Raw genomic sequence first — 23,645 nt, 5'->3', positions numbered from 1 at the left:
GGTCAAATGCAGAGGACAAATTTCACCACACCTAGTGTGTGTGACAATCATTGGTACTTTACCTTAACTTTAACTTTAACTTAAATGTCTAGGGAACTCTGTAGGATCTAGTCTAGAAATAGACCAAACTTTGTTTTTCCAACCATGGGATGGAAGAAGGTGAGTGTAAATGACAGTGCTGAAAAGAATAAGTTGAATGACATTTGTTGAATTAAAGAAAGAAACCATCAAAAATATGGCCGCGCATGCAGCCAACTTGATGAAAGATTTGGAGGGTATTATTATTTGTCTGCATCATACTGATGTGCAGCCAAGGACAAGGATGTTAAGATACTATCTAAGCATCCATCCATCCATCCATCATCTTCCGCTTATCCGAGGTCGGGTCGCGGGGGCAGCAGCCTAAGCAGGGAAGCCCAGACTTGCCTATCTCCAGCCACTTCGTCTAGCTCTTCCCGGGGGATCCCGAGGCGTTCCCAGGCCAGCCGGGAGACATAGTCTTTCCAACGTGTCCTGGGTCTTCCCCGTGGCCTCCTACCAGCTGGACGTGCCCTAAACACATCCCTAGGGAGGCGTTCGGGTGGCATCCTGACCAGATGCCCGAACCACCTCATCTGGCTCCTCTCGATGTGGAGGAGCAGCGGCTTTACGTTGAGCTCCTCCCGGATGGCAGAGCTTCTCACCCTATCTCTAAGGGAGAGCCCCGCCACCTGGCGGAGGAAACTCATTTCGGCCGCTTGTACCCGTGATCTTATCCTTTCGGTCATGACCCAAAGCTCATGACCATAGGTGAGGATGGGAACGTAGATCGACCGGTAAATTGAGAGCTTTGCCTTCCGGCTCAGCTCCTTCTTCACCACAACGGATCGATACAACGTCCGCATTACTGAAGACGCCGCACCGATCCGCCTGTCGATCTCACGATCCAACTATCTAAGCAGTTGACATGTATCCATGAAGATATAGAGAAGCTGCTGATGATGTGTTTGACGATAGCTACTGGTCAGTATGATGTCGTTATATAATTTGCATAATCAGCAACGACACATTTTTATTATTTTTTAAAGGTAAAAAAACCTATTATTATTAATTAATTTTAACACATATTTTTTCTTCATGTAATATTGTTTTTTCCTTAGTTTTCAGTTATTACTGCTTATTGTAAAAGGTGCTTTGTTGCGAATTTTTGAAGTTTCTAGATATTTCTCCAATTCTTTTAGTGACTATCTTTTTATTGAAAATGACTAGCAACAAATGTATCATCTTTTTCTGCCGTTAAAAACTGTACTTCAGTTTAGAGACTCGAACAGCGAGAGCTGCAGCGAGCCTGACATCACACTTGCTTTGCGCTGCTGCATGCCTTGCTCTCCTTAAAAGAGCACCATTGGCCCCTTAAGATTTACATATTGCACATTTAGATCACTGTCCGCGGATGTACCTCACGGAACGATCTTTGGCTAAGAGTCTACCATATATGGATAGTCCACTGATTTAACACTTGAACAAAACTTCACACTTGAACGAAATTCCAAATAGACCGTTTGGAGGAAGTAAGAGGAAAAAGCAAGATTGTTTTATAAATATCTCTGAAATCTCTCTTTTAGTTCAAATTTTCGGGACCAAATACACATAAGCATGTACCATCAGGTAAAAAAAAATTGTTTTGCATGATATGGCACCTTTAAATTAACTTCATCGGGTGACGTTGATTTGAGATACACGTGTTTTGATTTAAGAGCACTGTCACAGAACCAATTAAGCTCCGAGATTGTGGTAATACAGTGTAGGATCATCAATGTAGTAAAGTGAATTACTCTCAATTTTGCTCAACTCAAAACTTTATTGACGCACAGCACACAGCTACATCATGCCCTGCTGCTCGCTCTACTGCTCTAGAATGCACTGGCCCAGTTGCTTAGGACCCCGCCTGAACTCCTACCCGTGGTCACGGTGCTGCCTAATCAAAATTGGCACATTAACATAACATTCAAACCTTTTTTTCTTGGTCAATTATTCGCTTCTCTGATTGTATTTACTCCAGTGGTGTCAAATCAAGGACCGTATACAGAAAAGTTATTAGTATGCAAGGACAACTTTGTTACATTTTGTACATTAAGGGCCTCATTTACCAAAAGTCTGTGTGTACTAAAACACGTGCAAACTTGATAGCACACGCAAAACTGATCTACTAAACATGTGCAAAGTAGATTGCGTCTGTTAAGTGAGCAGAATAAGGCGTCTCTGTCTTCATTTACTGTGTTTTTTGGAGTATAAGTCTCACCTGCCGAAAATGCATAATAAAGAAGCAAAAAAACATAAATAAGCCTCCCTGGAGTATAAGTCGCATTTTTGGGGGAAATTTATTTGATAAAACCCGACACCAAGAATAGACATCTGAAAGGCAATTTAAAATAGATAAAGAATAGTGAACAACAGGCTGAATAAGTGTACGTTATATGACGCATAAATAACCAACTGAGAAGGTGCCTGGTATGTTAACGTAACATATTATGGTAAGAGTCATTCAAATAACTATGACATATAGAACATGCTATACGTTTACCAAACAATCTGTCACTCCTTATCGCTAAATCCCATGAAATCTAATACGTCTAGTCTCTTACGTGAATGAGCTAAATAATATTATTTGATATTTTACGGTTGTGTGTTAATAATTTCACACATAAGTCGCTCCTGAGTATAAGTCGCACCACCGGCCAAACTATAAAATAAAACTGCGACTTATAGCCTGAAAAATACGGTATACTCAAAATATTTGCTGATCATCAAAACGCCCCCAATACTGGGAGAAGATGCAAATATAATTTTTTTGGCACGCGCAAACTCATCGTTTTGCTAGCACTGTTATGCGTTTTTTTAGCACGTGTCAGAAAGACATGCAAACTGACAGCTCCACACGAGGCTGCAGGATGAGTGCTCTCGCAGATGAGGGACAGAGAAGAATCCTCCGTCCTATGTGTGTGTCAACATTTTGGACAGTCAAAAAACAAAAACAAAAAAAACATTAGACATATTGTGTATCCAGCAACATCATTTTGTAATTGTATAGCTGCTATAGGCCTTAAGCGGCTGATTTAAACAAATTGAAATGATGCATTTTAGTGTCCTTTGTTTGTTTTTTAATGACGCTAGATTTTTTTTTACATAGAATATATATTAATAGTATATTTCTTTTATTAAAAAACATATTTTAAGTATGCATTTTTTTGCGTCTTGAGTGGAGCAAGTGATGCCTCTCACCAATGAGTGCACCTTCTGCGGTAAAAAAACAAAGGTGATTTCAAAGTAGATCCACTGCATGACTGCTTCTGAAATGCCCATAAAAAGTGCCCGATGTCTTCTGCTTGTTTCAAAACATAGCCATAACACCGATGGTAGTAGCATGATGAGAATGAGTTGATGCCTAGCATAGGACACGCAAAATTCTCATTTAAATAAGGCAGTCTGCATCACTTTACAATTGCACACGTAACACACCTACTAATATTACATGCTATTTTATAGATTGTATGCGCTGTTTTGCTCGTGATTTTCGGATCTTGGTAAATCCGGCAAAACTATGTACGGTAGGTCAACCAATATATGCTAAAATATCTGAACAAAACATTCACATTTTAGCTTTGTGTTATTGGTAACATAGAAAATGAGTGGAATATCTAATCCGACCCCCTTAAGATATTTAATTTCTTATTATTACTGACTAAAATGATATCCTGCCAAGTAAACCTTTGTGAAAGCTTGAGCAATCTTGAAAATGTTCATACCTTGCAAGAAATGTGTACACATGTTCATTATTCCAGGCCACATGGATATCATCAACCACCATAAAACAAACAGGCCGTCGTACATATTGGTTGTCAGGTCCTAATTTGGCCAGTTCAATTTTTTTTCTTTGATTTTTTTATGTAGTGTTATTATTCAAAATCAGATTTCACCTCGATGTAACTGAACGTGGCGCACCGCCTCGGTAAATTGATGGCCGCCACACCTTAAAAATAAGGGTTTTTCACCTGAAAACTAATTAAAGTAATATAATGTATTGTAGCCTCCAGAAGAAGTCACAGAAAGTCTGACGCTATTTTTAACTTTTATTGCCATTCTTATAATCACAACCGGCCCAATTCCAACAGGTTTTACCTCCCGTGCAAACACTTCTGATTCTTTGCTTCCCCGTACACACAACATTTCCTAATTCTCCGCCAATCTGCTTTCAGGCACGGACGTAGGGTTTTATCAAATCCAAAACACACAACCATATTCACCAGCAGATCGCTGACAAGTGATTCACTAAAAACTTGGCAACCGGAAAAATACTTTGACCACTGGAACAGTGCGGCCGAAACCGGATGTAAACAAGAGACGCGATTGTCTGGAGCTTAGTCAGCACGTCTGCGTTGGGGATGTACTTTAATATATGCCAGATATACCCGCGGACAGTGGTCTAGGAATTGTGCAAATATTAAGAGGACAGTGGCGCCCTTTAAGGAGGGAAAGTCCAACTGGAGCAGCAGCGCCCAAGCAAGTGTGACGTCAAGCTTGCTTTTCATCGGGTACTTTGAGGGACAGAAGTAGAGTCTCTAAACATTTATAATAGCACCAGATTTGTTGTAAGTCTTTTTTCATTAAAAAAAAGTAATTAAAAGTCTTCAGACACTTGGAAAAAAATCTCAACAAAGAACATTGTACAAAAAGCAGCAACAATTAAAAAACGGCAAAACAATGTAATATAAAAAGTATATTATAACACTAAGTAATAATAACAGATTTGTTTTTAAATGTATGTATACATTTATTGAACGTTTTCACAGAAAATCACATAATCATAGCAAATCATGCAAATTATGTGACGACGTCATGGTGACCACGGCCCTAACCCCAGCGACCGGCATCTTGGCAATCTAGGGGAAACCCTGGAAATGTGTTTATTTTTATGTATACTTTTTAACTTTTAGCATTACTGTAAATGTCATATTCTTTTATCTTCCTGTCTCCAGCCCAGTCCTCACCGTAGGGACGAGCGTCCGGTCAGTTGTTACACACCCAGCACCAACTCCCACCTGCAGACCCGGGACAACGCCGGTCTGGCCAAGGACAAGCAGCGGTCCTACCTGCCTAATCTGGTCAACAACGAGACCTACGGCACTGTCATCAACAACAACCCGCCTCAACAACCCGGTCTGCCCGCAACCACCGCCGGACCACCGCTTCCCCCGAGAAACATTGGTAAAGATAGGGGGGGAAAAAAGGCATGTCTACTGCAGCGTTCCAATTTAATTTCTTAAAGTTGGAACGAGATGTGTGCGGTTGTTTGTGTACGAGCTCAGAGCTCCACTGGACAACCACACCATGACACCGCCATGACAGGCCCTCTATAATAACGTTAGTGGTCATCTGGAGGGCCGCCAAAGAGCAGGGCACCTTGTCTCCCCTCCATTAACGTCCCTTTCCATTCCACTGACATGCAATCAGTATTCAAAGCAGACCCTCACTCCATTCTCTCTCTTCCTTCTTGAACGCTCTCTTCTTCCTCCCGTCACAGTCCAACCAACCGGCCTTGGTGGGACGCCTCAATCCTCATCTTCCAACAGCTGGAAGCCCGGTTCTTTAGACCTGGTTGGACGTCAGAGATCGTCTTCAGACCCCCCCAACATGCACCCTCCTGCTCCCCCTTTCCGGCTCACCTCGGCAGGAGGTAGGCATGTCACCCACATCCTCCCTTTTCACTTGGTGTTTATTCAAACTTCTATTAACCACCAATAAATGAACGTGTGGCTGCATTGAATGTATTGCCGGACATAACAAGATGTGCAAAGATTTTAAAAAGCACACATGGTTCATCTCCTGCAGGGAAGAGTGACGGAATGAGCTCACAAAACAAGTCGGGTCAAGGACCTGCAGGATCCAGCAGAGCCAATCAGTCCAAGTCCCCTGCAGGGTGAGAATATTTGACCAAACACAAGCTTATCATGGCCGTAATGTACATTCATTGGCCATCTGCTAAATTTAATGAGGTGAACTAGAGCAGTGGTTCTCAACCTTTTTTCAGTGATGTAACCCTGTGAACATTTTTTTTAATTCAAGTACCCCCTAATCAGAACAAAGCATTTTTGGTTGAAAAAAAGAGATAAAGAAGTAAAATACAGCACTATGTCATCAGTTTCTGATTTATTAAATTGTATAACAGTGCAAAATATTGCTCATTTGTAGTGGTCTTTCTTGAACTATTTGGAAAAAAAGATTATAAAAAAAAAACTAAAAACTTGTTGAAAAATAAACAAGTGATTCAATTATAAATAAAGATTTCTACACAAAGAAGTAATCATCAACTTAAAGTGGCCTCTTTGGGGATTGTAATAGAGATCCATCTGGATTCATGAACTTAATTCTAAACATTTCTTCACAAAAAAAGAAATCTTTAACATCAATATTTATAGAACATGTCCACGAAAAATCTAGCTGTCAACACTGAATATTGCATTGTTGCATTTTTTTTCACAGTTTATGAACTTACATTCATATTTTGTTGAAGTATTATTCAATAAATATATTTATAAAGGATTTTTGAATTGCTGCTATTTTCAGAATATTTAAAAAAAAAAATCTCACGTACCCCTTGGCATACCTTCAAGTACCCCCAGGGGTACGCGTACCCCCATTTGAGAACCACTGAACTAGAGTAACCAAAATATTAGGAACAGCTCTCAACATGGTGCAGTGCAGTTGCACACCACTGAAAACTCCACAGATCAACAAATTGTTAAGTTAATATAGAAGCTGACCTCAAAGCATAAGCATCATAGTTATTGCTATCATCAGTTACAATTGCGGTTACGGTAGACAAAGAATTACGGTATTTACTTACGTTTAAGGTAGCTATAGTAGTTACTAGGGGTGTGGGAAAAAATTGATTCGAATACGAATCGAATCGAATTGAATACGTTGTGCGATTCTGAATCGATTCTAATTTTTGAAAAATCGATTTAAAAAAACTTTTTTTTTTTTTTTTAATCAATCCAACAAAACAATACACAGCAATACCATAACAATGCAATCCAATTCCAAAACCAAACCTGACCCAGCAACACTCAGAACTTCAATAAACAGAGCAATTGAGGAGACACAAGAACGACACAGAACAAACCAAAAGTAGTGAAACAAAAATTAATATTATCAACAACAGTATCAATATTAGTTATAATTTCAGCATAGCAGTGATTAAAAATCCCTCATTGACATTATCATTAGACATTTATAAAACATTTAAAAAAAAGAACAATATTGTCACTGTGGCTTACACTTGCATCGCATCTCATAAGCTTGACAACACACTGTGTCCAATGTTTTGACAAAGATAAAATAAGTCATATTTTTGGTTCGTTTAATAGTTAAAACAAATTTACATTATTGTAATCAGTTGATAAAACTTTGTCCTTTACAATTATAAAAGCTTTTTTTTTTTTAAATCTACTACTCTAGCATGTCAGCAGCCTGGGGTAGATCCTGCTGAAATCCTATGTATTGAATGAATACAGAATCGTTTTGAATTGGAAAAATATTGTTTTTGAATCGAGAATCGCGTTGAATCGAAAAAAATCGATATATTATCGAATCGTGACCCCAAGAATCGATATTGAATCGAATCGTGGGACACCCAAAGAGTCACAGCCCTAGTAGTTACCCATTGTCAGGATTAGGCACAAAAACAGTGTACGGTAACTAAAAATTATCACACTTTATGAGTTCATGTATTTTGTTACCGAGGTCAGTGGTCCCCAGTGGTCCTCGATTGGTACCGGGCCGCAGAAGAATTTTTTATTAATTTGTATTTATTTATTTTTATTAACTCAACATAAAAAATACAAGATACACTTACAATTAGTGCACCAACCCAAAAAACCTCCCTTTTTCATGACAAAAACTTCCCTTTTTCATTACAAAGACGAATTACCAAGGGTTGACCGGTCCGCAGCTACAAAAAGGTTGGGGACCATTGACCTAGGTAATTAAAGCGGGTACAAAAAGTATTCATTCATTTGTATTGTGCTCCCACTAAGCTAGCTCAGTAGAGCTATAACAGGTTGTAAATAAAGGCTCCAGTTGAGTTCCATTTCAGAGTCTACTTTAATGCACTGCAAAACTGAACATACTGTATATAAAGAAAACATGTAAATTATAACTTTTTCCTAAGATACACAACCATTTCTCTGTGACACTCAAATGATGCTATCCATCCATCCATTTTCTACCGCTTATTCCCTTTGGGATCGCAGGGGGCGCTGGTGCCTCTCAGCTACAATCGGGCTAATTTACAGTAAAAATCCTGTACACGCGCGAGCAGTTAGCACTATCCAATTACCATAATTTTGACTACAGCCGGCAAAAAACTTTCCGAGGCTCAACAAGATACAGGACTGGTACATTCAACATTTTACTGGCAGTAGACTAACTACTTCCTGACTATGGAAACACCCCTAGGAAAAACTTAACATACAGTGCATCTGGAAAGTACTTCCAGCGCTTCACTTTTTTTAAATGTTGTCATGTTACAGCCTTATTGCAAAAGGGAATACATTAACTTTTATCCTCAAAAAACGTTTATCCTTTTTTTATTTATTTGTGCATTCATTAAAAATAAAGAAATTAAAAATCCATGTACATAAGTGTTCCAAGCCTATGCTCAATATGTTTTGATGCATCTTGGCAGCAATTACAGCCTCAAGTCTTTTTGAATATAATGTCACAAGCTTGGCACCCCTATTTTTGGGCAGTTTCGCCCATTCTTCTTTGCAGCATTTCTTAACATCTGTCAGATTGGATAAGAAGCGTTGGTTTTCCTCCAGGATGTCCCTGTACATTGCTGCATTCACCTTTCTCTCTATCCTGACAAAAATATTTGAGCCTGTAATTGCTGCCAAAGGTGCATGAACAAAGTATTGCACAAAGGCTGTAAATATTCATGATTTTTTTTTAATCAAATTTGCAAACATTTAAAAAACAGCTTGTCATATTGTCATTACGGGGTATTGTCTGTAGAGTTTTGAGGAGTGAAATGTATTATATAGTTTTGGATTAAGGCTGTAACATAACAAAATGTGGGAAATGTGAAGCTCTTTCTCTCTGCTCTGTTTTCTGAGAACTGTGAGTTCTGTAGTCTTCCAAAGAGGTCCGTAGGGACGTAATACTTACTATAGGAATGTATATATTATGTGTGTTTGTCGGTTGGATTGTGTGGTGCAGATTTCCATTAATTAGAGCCTTTACAGCTGTCTCCAATTACCCTCCTAGTTATTAATGGGTAGAGTTGACTGACAAACACTTTGCCCTTACGAAGGGCTTTCAGGTTTAAATGGGTAGGCAGACATTTTTTTTAACATCAGACTAGCCAAATACTAATAAAGGCGTTTTAATAATTATGCTCTTGAGTGTCTCAGATTTTTTCTTATATGTTTGCCTGCTGTCTTCAAAATCGCCATGATAAAATTGATAAGACTAATCGCTCGCGTGTGTACAGGATTTTCAATGTAGATTAGCATGCAGTTAGCACAGGGGTGTCAAACTCAAATACAGAGTGGGCCAACATTTTAAACGGAACAAAGCCGCGGGCCAAGGTTGAACAAATTAACCTTTTAATAGGGACCCAAACAAGTTTTGCATTAAGTATTGAACAAGCAAGTCTTATATAACTTTAGTGACATGCAAAATCCAGTTTCATATAATAATAATAATAATGATTAAAAGAATATCAATGGCATATCAAATAAAATTGAAATAAAAATTTCATGTCTTTTTTTCTATTTGCAATCTTCTGAGGAAAATATACATTTTTTTCCACAGGCTAATAATAAATTTGAAAATATAATAACAATAATGAATAAACCAAACATTCAAGCCTTGAAGTAGCAAGAGAAAATGCATGAATAAAACATTAATTATTGGTCAGTTTGCTGGAAGTTTCCTGGAAGAGTTAGTGCTGCAAGAGGTTCTGGGTATTTGTTCTGTTGTGTTACGGTGCGGATGTTCACCCGAAATGTGTTTGTCATTCTTGTTTGGTGTGGGTTCAGAGTGTGGCGCATATTTGTAACAGTGCTAAAGTTGTTTATACGGCCACCCTCAGTGTGACCTGTATGGCTGTTGACCAAGTATGCCTTGCATTCACTTGTGCGTGTGTGTGTGTGTGTGTGTGTGTGTGTGTGTGTGTGTGTGCGTGTAAAAGCCACAAATATTATGTGACACGCTTTTAGTATGGAGGAAAAGCGGATGTGACGACAGGTTGTAGAGAACGCTAAAGGCAGTGCCTTAAATGCACGGCCCCGATATAGTTGTTCAGATGGAAATCGGTAGAAATTCGGGAGAATGGTTGCCCCGGGAGATTTTTGGGAGGGGCACTGAACTTCGGGAGTCTACCGGGAAAATTAGGAGGCTGGCAAGTATGAGTATTAGCGGTGAATGCGGTGTTACAGCGGCACCGACGCTGTATAACACCGGCGGGCCAGCTCTAATGCTAAATTAATATTGCCTCAAGGGCCAAATTAAATTACACGGTGGGCCAGATTTGGCCCACGGGCCAGAGTTTGACACCCATGAGTTAGCACATTCGTCACAATACATTTTTTTTATGTTGAATGCCACAAAAAATATTTTGCATCTCAAATTAAAACTTTTAATTGGCATGTTTTATATACTGTAATTAGGTACTGCAGTTACTTAACAATATTTTACTACCAGCGTTAAAAAAATAGATGTTGTCATTTGTTACCAGATAATAGTAATCATAGTTACCGTGGTTACAGTAGCTAACCAGGTGGACAAAATTAAGTGTTGAGGTGAAAATGTTAACAAAGCAATGTATAACTTGCACATGTTGTCACTCTTGTATCTGGATTCCAGCGCTTCAACACAATTTTCCATGTTTTCCAGCAATGGCAAAGGCTTCACCCGAGGACCCCTAAATCGGACGGAATCGATTGAGCGACCAAGTGAGTCAACAGATAAAGAGTGTGGCTTCGTGTTTGCAGGAAGACATGCAAAACTGTGCAGCCAGATTAAAACATTTCTCAATCTGTAGCATTCCTGTTTTCTGCCGTGGAAGCGTGCAAAGTTTGTTGTCTTTGTGATATCGTTTCCTCTTCCTGCTCCAGCTAAGGCAGTGCCAGGATGTCCCCAGAACTCTGTAGGCCAGTCTTTTCCTTCAGCACCCCACTCCAGAAAGGCCTACCCAGTAAGTTCAGCCTTGATTGTCTTGCATTATTACAACTTTTTTGTATGTCACTGAAATCTTCCCTCTGTTTTTAGAAGCACAGGCCAAAGCGAGTGAAAGCCATCTACAACTGTGTGGCAGACAACCCCGACGAATTGACCTTCTCTGAGGGCGAGGTCATTGTGGTCGACGGTGAGGAGGACCAAGAGTGGTGGGTCAGTATCCAGCATGTCTTTTTTAAATACTAGCAAAAAATTATTCACGCCACATTCTTTTTTAAAGGTAATATTTCCGGAAACTTTTATACAGTAGGAATGGGATTCACATGGCCCCACTTGTGGCAGTTTACCTGACACATGAAACGTGACAAATTGGGGTGTGCGCTATCCACTTTAGCCGCCAGAAGGCAGTAGAGTATTGAATGTCTCAAAATGTTTTTTGTGGCAATTCCAACGTTGTCCACAACATCATTTGCTATGTAGAGTGGCACTTTCCATCATTTTCAGCAGACTGCATTGCAAAATCTTTAACTGCCCTCTTCCTCTCATGTGGGGCCATATGAACCCCTTCCCTGCTATATTGTTCATTGATGCATATGTATGGGCTGTTTCCAAAACGTAATATCAAATGATGAGAAAGAGCAACTTTTATATGTATGTATATATATTTGTGTGTGTGTGTGTTTATTTATGTAGTATGTGTGTATATATATATTTATATACATATGTGTGTGTTTATTTATGTATGTATATGTATATATATGTGTGTGTATACATATATTTATATACATATGTGTGTGTATATATATATTTATATACATATATATATATATACATACATACATATATGTATATGTATATACTGTATATATTCAAATATGTGTATATATATATATATACATACACACACATATTCATACATACATGTATATGTATGTGTGTGTATATATATATACACACATTCATACATATATATATATGTATGTGTGTATGTATATATATATATATATATATATATATATATATATATATATATATATATATATATATGTGTGTGTGTGTGTGTGTGTGTATATATATATATATATGTGTGTGTGTATATAATTTTCTTTTTCATTTGGTAAAAAGTCCAAAAACTCTAAAAAGTACAGCAGGGCTGCTAACTCAATTGACAGTAGGTAGGTGTGAAATAGTATCCCTCTCCCGTTGATGCTAACTGTTAGGATGTTTTTGTATTCGTGTTTAGATTAAGAATGACTCATAATCTTTGCGAAGAAAAAAGTGGGGTGGACCGAAGCGTGACTTGCATTATTATTATGTTATGAGCACCTTAGTGCTTAATTTGGCCACAGTTTATGTAATCTTTCATTTATTTAACATTATTATGAGTTGGCGACTTGTCCAGGGTGTACACCTCCTTCCGCTTGTGTACAGCTGGGATAGGCTCCAGCACCCCCTGCCCCCTGCTACCCCGTAATGGACAAGCGGTAGAAAATGGATGGACCATCAAATGCTGACATTTTTGTCTATACTGACAATGTTATGCTTTTGACCATATACAGTGGGACAAAAAAGTATTTAGTCAACCACCGATTGTGCAAGTTCTCCCACTTAAAATGATGACAGAGGTCTGTAATTTTCATCATAGGTACACTTCAACTGTGACAGACAGAATGTGAAAAAGAAATACAGGAATTCACAATGTAGGAATTTTAAATAATTTATTTGTAAATTTTGGTGGAAAATAAGTATTTGGTCACTTCAAACAAGGAAGATCTCTGGCTCTCACAGACCTGTAACTTCTTCTTTAAGAAGCTCTTCTGTCCTCCACAGGTTACCTGTATTAATAGAACCTGTTTGAACTCGTTTTCTGTATAAAAGACATCTGTCCACAGCCTTAACAGTCAGACTCCAAACTCCACTATGGCCAAGACCAAAGAGCTGTTGAAGGACACCAGGAAAATAATTGTAGACCTGCACCAGACTGGGAAGAGTGAATCTACAAGAGGCAAGCAGCTTGGTGTGAAAAAATCAACTGTGGGAGCAATTATTAGGAAATGGAAGACATACAAGACCATTGATAATCTCCCTCCATCTGGGTTTCCACGCAAGATCCCATCCCGTGGGGTCAAAATGATCATGAGAACGGGGAGCAAAAAATCCCAGAACTACACAGGGGGACCTGGTGAATGACCTGCAGAGAGCTGGGACCAAAGTAACCAAGGTTACGATCAGTAACACACTAAGCCGACAGGGAATCAAATCCTGCAGTGCCAGACGTGTCCCCCTGCTTAAGCCAGTGCATGTCCAGGCCCGTCTGAAGTTTGCCAGAGAGCACATGGATGATACAGCAGAGGATTGGGAGAATGTCATCTGGTCAGATGGAACCAAAATAGAACTTTTTGGTATAAACTCAACTCGTCGTGTTTGGAGGAAGAAGAATACTGAGTTGCATCCCAAGGACACCATACCTACTGTGAAGCATGGGGGTGGAAACATCATGCTTTGGGGCTGTTTTTCTGCTAAGGGGACAGGACGACTGATCCGTGTTAAGGAAAGAATGAATGAGGCCATGTATCGTGAGATTTTGAGCCAAAACCTCCTTCCATCAGTGAGAGCTTTGAAGATGAAACGTGGCTGGGTCTTCCAGCATGACAATGATCCCAAACACACCGCCTGGGCAATGAAGGAGTGGCTCCGTAAGAAGCATTTGAAAGTCTTGGAGTGGCCTAGCCAATCTCCAGCCCTCAACCCCATAGAAAATCTGTGGAGGGAGTGAATTATATTTATTTAACGCTTTTTCCTCAAGTGACTCAAAGCGCTTTACATAGTGAAACCCAATATCTAAGTTACATTTAAACCAGTGTGGGTGGCACTGGGAGCAGGTGGGTAAAGTGTCTTGCCCAAGGACACAACGGCATTGACTAGGATGGCGGAAGCAGAGAAGTCCGTGATGCTCGGCAACAGCCCCAAAACATCACTGCTCTCGAGAAGATCTGCATAGAGGAATGGGCCAAAATACCAGCTACTGTGTGTGCAAACCTGGTAAAGACCTATAGTAATCGTTTGACCTCTGTTATTGCCAACAAAGGTTATATTACAAAGTATTGAGTTGAATTTTTGTTATTGACCAAATACTTATTTTCCACCATAATTTACAAATAAATTATTTAAAAAATTTGTACAATGTGAATTCCTGGATTTTTATTTTCACATTCTGTCTCTCACAGTTGAAGTGTACCTATGATGAAAATTACTGACCTCTGTCATCATTTTAAGTGGAAGAACTTGCACAATCGGTGGCTGACTAAATACTTTTTTTGCCCCACTGTATAATAATGATCGGCAGTAGAAATAGTTTTAAGTTACATTAAAATGCATTTAATTAGATTGGCTGGTACCAGCAGAAGCCCTGTTTAAAAACTAACAGCACTCTGAGGGGAATGGCTAAACAGTGCCCCCACCTGGCTGTAAAGAGACACAATGCAACATCAGGCGCAATGTTTGGATTTGATGGATGGATTGTTCATAGCAAAAGGGTTAAAATATTGTATATTATTAGATTTTTTTTAAAATTAAGGTGAATATCGTAGAATTGTGGTAATTCTCGTACATCTGGCAACCCTGCTAAGGAGAACTTCCTTTGGCCAAACTGAGTGTATGTATGGAACAATTAAATAAAGAGTATTTCAAGTCTTTGAATGCATGTTTGCAAATGAGACTCAGATGTGTAATAAAATAAGACAAAACAACTAAACACCATTTTGTTTCTATAATGGGCAAAGCAATAAAGAAACCGTGGGTTGAAAATGGCCCCCGGGACAAACCCAGGACACCAATCACAAGCTTGAAGTGCATATTGCAGCATTTGCAGTTTTTTGCATTCATGAAGTTGTCCTACAAGCAAACCCTCAGACGATCCCTGGTCTCATTTCTATCCTGTAAGTGCACTCGGTAACCATAGTAACGCCAGCAAAAAGCCATGATCTCATACGATATCAGAGACACACACACACACACACACACAATAAAAAGTCCCCTTCCTGTTCACCCCTTTTTCCCCCCGCCTGCTTCCTCTATGGAGGCCCTTGTTATTTTGTTGTTTTCTCCGTCCCCCTGTAAAGTCCCGCTGTCCCCCTGCACCCCCTCCCCCCCACCCCTCCACCCCCGGATGTCCCAGCTTCCTCTATGAGCCGTTTGTTTGGTCAGTGCTTCTTCTTGCAGCAGAAACATGTCCCAGCTTTTTATTTCCAGGTGTAGCTGATGTTAAAAATGACTAAAGGGAGCTTTTCACTCTTGTCCTCACTGTCAAGGTAATAAAGACTTTTGTTTTTCTTTTGTTTTCTATAGTCCGATAGCTTTAAAATGGCTTCCCTTTCACGTTGTCATACCTCTCCACTGACAGATGAAATACGTTATTGAACATACTGTAGATGGACATAATGTACCTTCAGCAAAGCCTCTTCTAGTGTTGTGTCTTAGCATCGTGTGTGTGTGTGTGTGAGATTTAGCAGTAGTGTTGCATTTGTCCATTTTTAGGAAGAAGTATTATGCTAAAACCACTCAGTTGGAAATGGCCAAGTACAGTGGGGCAAAAAAGTATTTAGTCAGCCACCGATTGTGCAAGTTCTCCCACTTAAAATGATGACAGAGGTCTGTAATTTTCATCGTAGGTACACTTCAACTGTGAGAGACAGAATGTGAAAAAAAATTCCAGGAATTCACATTGTAGGAATTTTAAAGAATTTATTTGTAAATTATGGTGGAAAATAAGTATTTGGTCAACCATTCAAAGCTCTCACTGATGGAAAGAGGTTTTGGCTCAAAATCTCACGATGCATGGCCCCATTCATTCTTTCCTTAACACAGATCAATCGTCCTGTCCCCTTAGCAGAAAAACAGCCCCAAAACATGATGTTTCCACCCCCATGCTTCACAGTAGGTGTGGTGTTCTTGGGATGCAACTCAGTATTCTTCCTCCAAACACGACGAGTTGAGTTTATACCAAAATGGATACATGGATGATACAGCAGAGGATTGGGAGAATGTCATGTGGTCAGATGAAACCCAAATAGAACTTTTTGGTATAAACTCAACTCGTCGTGTTTGGAGGAAGAAGAAAACTAAGTTGCATCCCAAGAACACCATACCTACTGTGAAGCATGGGGGTGGAAACATCATGCTTTGGGGCTGTTGTTCTGCTAAGGGGACAGGACGACTGATCCGTGTTAAGGAAAAAATGAATGGGGCCATGTATCGTGAGATTTTTAAGCCAAAACCTCCTTCCATCAGTGAGAGCTTAGAATGGTTGACCAAATACTTATTTTCCACCATAATTTACAAATAAATTCTTTAACATTCCTACAATGTGAATTCATGGATTTTTTTTTTCACATTCTGTCTCTCACAGTTGAAGTGTACCTATGATGAAAATTACAGACCTCTGTCATCATTTTAAGTGGGAGAACTTGCGCAATCGGTGGCTGACTAAATATTTTTTGCCCCACTGTATATGGAGGGACAAAACAAAATAAAACTTTTTTCCCCCCATCTTTTTCCATGTTCACACATCTTTGAAAAAGCTCCAGGGAGCCACTAGGGCGGCCCTAGAGAACTGCATGCGGCTCTAGAGGTCGCTGACCCCCGCATTAAAGGCACAAGTCTTTTTGACAAAATGCTGGCACGTGCAGGAGCAATGTGTGTCCTTGGTGGAAAGTATGACGTGCTCTTCTTCCCCGTCTTGCAGCTGGGCCACATCGAGGGAGACCCGACAAGACGCGGAGCCTTCCCGGTCACCTTTGTACAGTACGCTGCAGACTGAACGCTCAGGTGGTCGCCCTTTATCTCAATCTGAGCATCTCTTCCCCTTAATGTGTGTGCTGTTTATTAGGATTGTTGTAAGAAAGAAAAGCACGATCGTTTCCAACCACCTTTCATAATAAATGCACTTTCCTCGCTGCTCCGTCACACACGATGAAGATTGTCCAGGACTCACTTTCCCCTCCTCTTCCTCCTCCTTTTTCTTTCAACCTGAACTGTGAATGAGCATGAGCTTACTCCGCTGATTAATAACAAGCACCAACACGACTCTTCTTCTCTGCTTTTTAATTAGGGTTTATATGATGTATGTGTGCTAAATATGTCTTATAGCCTCATTATGTGTGCCTCCCTTAAGATGAATGTGTACAAGTATGCAGTTTGATGCAAAACGACTCATTGTCTGGGCAAATGTTCAGTTGAAGTGCATTTATAGCCAGTGAAAATGTATCTTTTAGCTGACAATGACACGGGGACTTTTAATTACTCATGTTTAAGTTGTAAGTAAAATAATTTAGATACTTAAGATCAGTGTTTCCCAAATGAAACATTTTTGTACTTCACTGGGAAAAAAATCCTACAATGGAATGATGCTGTATATGTGTATAAATACTACAGAATATGACAGGCATTTAAATACATTGTATGATTGCTTGATTATAAAATTGCTTTTAAGTAATTTAACTAAACCCCCCCCAAAAACAAAAATTAAAAATACTTCTAAATTTGGCCAATATTACAAAAAATATACAATACTTTTTAAAAAATTTAGATTAACCATTTGTTTTATTTTCAAAAATCACACATGTTAATCCATCTGATCAAAGAAAATAGAACAACTCCAACTCAATCCCAGATGTGCAATATTTATGATATAATTGTACAGAGCAAGCGAGAATACTGTATTAAAAAAAATATATATATATATAATATTAGCAAAAACAGCATTGATAACCATAATATTAAGAATAACATCATTAATAGTAATTAAAAGCAATTAACTCAATTACTTACAATATGTCTATCTGTGTTAGCCCTGCGATGAGGTGGCGACTTGTCCAGGGTGTACACCGCCTTCCGCCCGATTGTAGCTGAGATAGGCACCAGCGACCCCTAAGGGAATAAGCGGTAGAAGATGGATGGATGTATAACTTGTATCATCACTTATCATTTCCATCACAAAATATATTTACTTTTTTTACCCTCTCCCCTCCCCCCATAGGATCAAGGACTAAAAAAAGATAATATATTTACTCATTTGAATGTGAGTGTGAATGTTGTCCATCCATCTGTATCGGCCCTGCGATGAGGTGGCGACTTGTCCAGGGTGTACCCGGCCTTCCGCCCGATTGTAGCTGAGATAGGCGCCAGCGCCCACACGTGACCCCAAGAGGAATAAGCGGTAGGAAATGGATGGATTTTATTTTTATTTTTGGTCATTTTCAGCTATAAAATACACATTCAACAGCCAGAAAGGAACTTTGAAAATTGCTGTCTTGTCCACCTTAAAAAAAATGGTAGGATGTTAGGTGCGTGTTTTGAAATAAGCATTTTAATGTAACGTAGTTGGATGTTGTGTTGCAGAGCAACTTAATACAAAGTGAATATTTACTGTGGGCATTGAACGTCACACCATGAGAGTCTTTGTGAGAGTTGCAGCTGATGCTTTAATGGTGTTTTGTTATGAACTCACTGGAAATGGGAAGATTGAGCATTTACATGTGTACATAGATGGATATAAGTATGTGTGTGTTGATATTTAAATGTAGACAAGAGAGCACTGTGGTGTAGCGGGAAACACTTTGTACAGAATATGTGTGAAATAACATCACTTGTCTTTATTTGTTGTTGGATCTCTTTAAGTGGGAAATGAAACTGGAATAAAATGATATAAAACATCTGTTTTGGAGACACGTAATTATGTGCATTGAAATATCATTGATTGTGAGCTGCTGTTGCATTAATAATACAACTGATGATGCTCTTGTGGGCTCAAGCAAGTGTTTGTGTACTTTATCATGTTCTGTCAGCTCCATCCTGCACTACGACTTTGCACACACAACTCATGTCTGTGTGCATATGTCATACAATATTTACTAACTTCAGTCTTGTGTGGAGGACTATAATGTATTAAGTAATAAGTGATTGCATCAAACATGCAGGGATCCAATACAGGAGGAGCTGTGTCTAAATTTGTGCCTTAAACATAATATTTGCATTAGATTTCATTTTTAAATATTTTTTTATTTGGTGCATTATTATGACTATATTAATATTAACTAAGGAACAATGAATAAAACATAATTATTAATAAAAATAACCATTATGTTTTAATAAATGCATTTAAAAAGTGCTGCTATGATGAAACGTATTGTTTTGGAAGCGCCGCCCTCTACTGGCGATGTTGAGCAACTACACATGCATGCAAACGAACCGTAATCATGCAAATTGCGACAAAAGCAAAATTCCCCTCGTTTTTATTTTTATTTTTTCATTTCGAGCATGTCATTCATTTTTGGAATAATTTTGGTGTGGGTGGATTTGTTTGGAAAAGTTCTTTTTTGTGCTGATTTAAATGAATCTGCCACTAGGTGGTGTTGTGAGTCTAATAAAGTGTGTCTGAAATAATAATAAATCGATTTCACACAAAAACTTAGTTATAATCATTGTGAATATAATAAAAATAGAGGTTTAATAAATTAGTGCTGAAATCATCTCGCGATCAACAACCACATTAGTGCTACTTGTACTACTTATTTACCATGAATTGATTAACGTGGACCACGACTTAAAGAAGTTGAAAAACTTATTCGGGTGTTACCATTTAGTGGTCAATTGTACGGAATATGTACTGAACTGTGAAATCTACTAATAAAAGTTCCAATCAATCAATCAATGACTATTAGTATGCAGTGGGGCAAAAAAGTAATTAGTCAGCCACCAATTGTGCAAGTTCTCCCACTTAAAATGATGACAGAGGTCTGTAATTTTCATCATAGGTACACTTCAACTGTGACAGACATAATGTGAAAAAAAATCCAGGAATTTACATTGTAGGAATTTTAAATAATTTATTTGTAAATTATGGTGGAAAATAAGTATTTGGTCACTTCAAACAAGGAAGATCTCTGGCTCTCACAGACCTGTAACTTCTTCTTTAAGAAGCTCTTCTGTCCTCCACTCGTTACTTGTATTAATGGAACCTGTTTGAACTTGTTTTCTGTATAAAAGACACCTGTCCACAGCCTCAAACCGTCAGACTCCAAACTCCACTATGGCCAAGACCAAAGAGCTGTCAAAGGACACCAGCAAAAGAATTGTAGACCTGCACCAGACTGGGAAGAGTGAATCTACAATAGCCAAGCAGCTTGGTGTGAAAAAATCAACTGTGGGAGCAGTTATCAGAAAATGGAAGACATACAAGACCATTGATAATCTCCTTCGATCTGGGGCTGCACGTAAGATCTCATCCCGTGGGGTCAAAATGATCATGAGAACGGTGGGGGGGACCTGGTGAATGACCTGCAGAGAGCTGGGACCATAGTAACAAAGGTTACCATCAGTAACACACTACGCCGACAGGGATCAAATCCCGCAGTGCCAGACGTGTCCCCCTGTTTAAGCCAGTGCATGTCCAGGCCTGTCTGAAGTTTGCCAGAGAGCACATGGATAATACAGCAAAGGATTTGGACAATGTCATGAGGTCAGATGAAACCAAAATATAACTTTTTGGTATAAATTCAACTTCATCCAAACTTGTCGTGTTTGGAGGAAGAAGAATACTGAGTTTCATCCCAAGAACACCATACCTACTGTGAAGCATGGGGGTGGAAACATCATGCTTTGGGGCGGTTTTTCTGCTAAGGGGACAGGACGATTGATCTGTGTTAAGGAAAAAATGAATGGGGCCATGTATCGTGAGATTTTGAGGCAAAACCTCCTTCCATCAGTGAGAGCTTTGAATGGTTGACCGAATACCTATTTTCCACCATAATTTCCAAATAAATTCTTTAGAATTCCTACAATGTGAATTCCTGGATTTTTTTTTCACATTCTGTCTCTCACAGTTGAAGTGTACCTATGATGAAAATTACAGACCTCTGTCATCATTTTAAGTGGGAGAACTTGCACAATCGGTGGCTGACTAAATACTTTTTTGCCCCACTGTATATGAAATATAATAAACACATTTTTATAATTTGATCTTTTTATTCAATTAATGTGTAACGTAACAAATCATGTTTATTGTTAACTGTCATTTTAATATATAATATAATTTTTTTTTAAATTAAATCCTCTCTTTACGTCACACTTGTAGAAGAACCCAGAAATGTGGGCGGGTCCTGAAGCTTTCCTTTTTTTTATACAAACTGTAATCCTATTCGCTTTCAGACCTGTAACTCAAACACCACGTTCCGCTTCCCTCAAATGTGATTGGCTGCTGAGATTTCACTTTCTCCAAACCACTGGAAGCGCTCCCGGTTTTTCTACCGCCAAAGATACACTTTTATCGAGAGAGTTCACCGCCCAACTCGGAGTCGGTTGGTATTTATTATCTAAAAAACGTGCTGCTATGAGACAAACGCAGTTTAAATACACGTAGTGCTGAGTTGTAGATGGCTAGTTAGTTCACACGTTGGGTGTGGAATTCGTTAAAAAACAACAAATAAACACTGTTTTTCAATACAATTCACGGAGCGATTTGTGCTCGTTTCGGCGACACAAAGAAGTCGAGGGCGTTGCTTTTCTCGCCGCGCTCTGTCCTTCTTTGTTTGGATGTGAGCCGTGGATGACAATCGCCCAGCCCGACGCAGCAGCAGCAGCAGGAGCAACGCCGGCGGCAGTGGTGGCGGCGGCCGTTTATTTATCAGCGCGGCTGCCTAAGGGAGTGAAGCGAACCCGGGGCGTGGAGGAGGAGAAGACAAGGATTGTACACGTCCATCATCTCCGAGCATGGCTACCCAAAGTACGGCGTCGTGCACTGGGTCCGCTCTGCTGCAGCCCATCAGCGAGATCATCAACCTCCCCCTCGACCAGGTGCGACTAAATGCTTCATTTTTATCCCCCTTTTTCACCATAAAAAAGAAATAAATAATCAACCCGCTTAATATGCCGTCGTTCGCCAGCTTTGTGTGCGTGTGAGGCTAGCGGGACGGCGCCACGCTAACCTTTGGCAAATGTTAGCACAGGCCAGATGAAAAAGATGGGATTTATGTGAGCAATAATGCTAAACGTGCTAGCTAACGTGTCATCATTCACATTATTTTGCTGCCAATGTCTTTGTCTGGGTGGAGGCACCCCCCCCCTCCTCCCAGACACCCTTTTGCTTTTATGCACTAATAATCTAGATTGACTACTAGTTACATTTCACTTACTTGTGCACTTGGGGGCCCCTCTGATGATGTTGCATATGTCTACTTCTGGTCCTTGGAAGGTGACACACAACCAAAATGCATGCAAAATGCCCATTTTTGAAATGCTGGAGCACACAATTTGGATTACATTGTAGTAAGAGGACTTCCTGTTGATTCTTTCTTTATTTAGTTTATTTCGAACATGAACACACTTACAGTACAATACATCACACGGTTTCATATCATTTCCATTTACATCATGTCCAAAAAGATATGATGTTGAGGCTATCTTTTTTTTAAATCTTGGTTGCACAGTATCTTTGGTCATGATTTACTCTTTTTGTTTGTTTACCATGCACTATGGCCAATATGCACAAGCTTCAATATATGAAATTATTATTATGTAATTTTTTATTATAAGCATTGCAGTTTCTTGCAATGATTATATATATCACAATAAATTAGTTTGTTTATATATATATATATGTGTGTATATGTACATATTCATGTTAAAAGAAGCATTTCAAAACAGTTTACAAAAGCTCCTACTGTTAGTACTCACGTATGCGGGAACATTTTGCATGATTTCCTGTTGTATTGTTTTCGCAACCCTATAATTAATCTACTTGCTATTTTACTGTTAATTGTCAATTAATTTCAGCTTTAACATGTTTCGATCCACACTTATGTTAAAATACATGATAAATGATATAAATTATGTATATAATATATATATATATATATTACACATATATATATTGTACATATATATATGTATTTGTATAATACATATATATTGTACATGTATATTTATGTATATATATGTGCAATATATATATATATATATATATATATATATATATATATATGTATTATACATATACTTTTGATATTTACATCTAGAAATAAATAGAATATACTGTATGTATATATAGTGTATATATGTGTATGTATGTTTTTATATGTATGTATGTATATATACGTATGTATGTTTGTGTATATAGTTGAGGTTTCTGTGTTTTTTTTGTTATACAGTGCTCAATACCGGGGTGGACCAGAATATATGTTAGGTCAGGAAACAACACAAGAGGCTATATCATCCCTACAAGCCTGTTTCACAAGTTTCCCTGCCCTTTATAAAATCCCCTGTCGAGCAGGGAAACCTGCAAAACAGGCTTGTAGGGATGATATAGCCTCTTGTATTTTTTCCTGACCTAACATACATATATATATATATATATATATATATATATATAT

General features: G+C 38.8%; 2 protein-coding genes across 2 annotated transcripts in view; both read left to right on the top strand.

The window, feature by feature from the left end:
* LOC133550236 (arf-GAP with SH3 domain, ANK repeat and PH domain-containing protein 2-like) overlaps positions 1–18,934 on the top strand; it is a 116,028-nt gene extending 97,094 nt beyond the window's left edge. The window contains exons 22-28 of the mRNA XM_061896401.1: positions 5,016–5,244; positions 5,561–5,713; positions 5,869–5,956; positions 10,939–10,997; positions 11,160–11,239; positions 11,314–11,433; positions 16,964–18,934. Coding sequence (XP_061752385.1) covers positions 5,016–5,244; positions 5,561–5,713; positions 5,869–5,956; positions 10,939–10,997; positions 11,160–11,239; positions 11,314–11,433; positions 16,964–17,038 — 804 coding nt within the window. The 3' untranslated portion in view covers positions 17,039–18,934. The remainder of the gene's footprint in view (positions 1–5,015; positions 5,245–5,560; positions 5,714–5,868; positions 5,957–10,938; positions 10,998–11,159; positions 11,240–11,313; positions 11,434–16,963) is intronic.
* Positions 18,935–21,550: 2,616 nt separating this feature from the next.
* The window catches only part of LOC133550235 (lysophospholipid acyltransferase 2-like), a 111,971-nt gene continuing 109,876 nt past the window's right edge, over positions 21,551–23,645 (top strand). Inside the window, exon 1 of the mRNA XM_061896400.1 lies at positions 21,551–22,071. Coding sequence (XP_061752384.1) covers positions 21,988–22,071 — 84 coding nt within the window. The 5' untranslated portion in view covers positions 21,551–21,987. The remainder of the gene's footprint in view (positions 22,072–23,645) is intronic.

This window comes from Nerophis ophidion, linkage group LG03, assembly GCF_033978795.1.
Source record: "Nerophis ophidion isolate RoL-2023_Sa linkage group LG03, RoL_Noph_v1.0, whole genome shotgun sequence".
In the NCBI taxonomy this organism is placed as follows: domain Eukaryota; kingdom Metazoa; phylum Chordata; class Actinopteri; order Syngnathiformes; family Syngnathidae; genus Nerophis; species Nerophis ophidion.
Note: the sequence above shows the minus strand (reverse complement) of the source record. Positions and strands in the feature narration are given on the sequence as shown.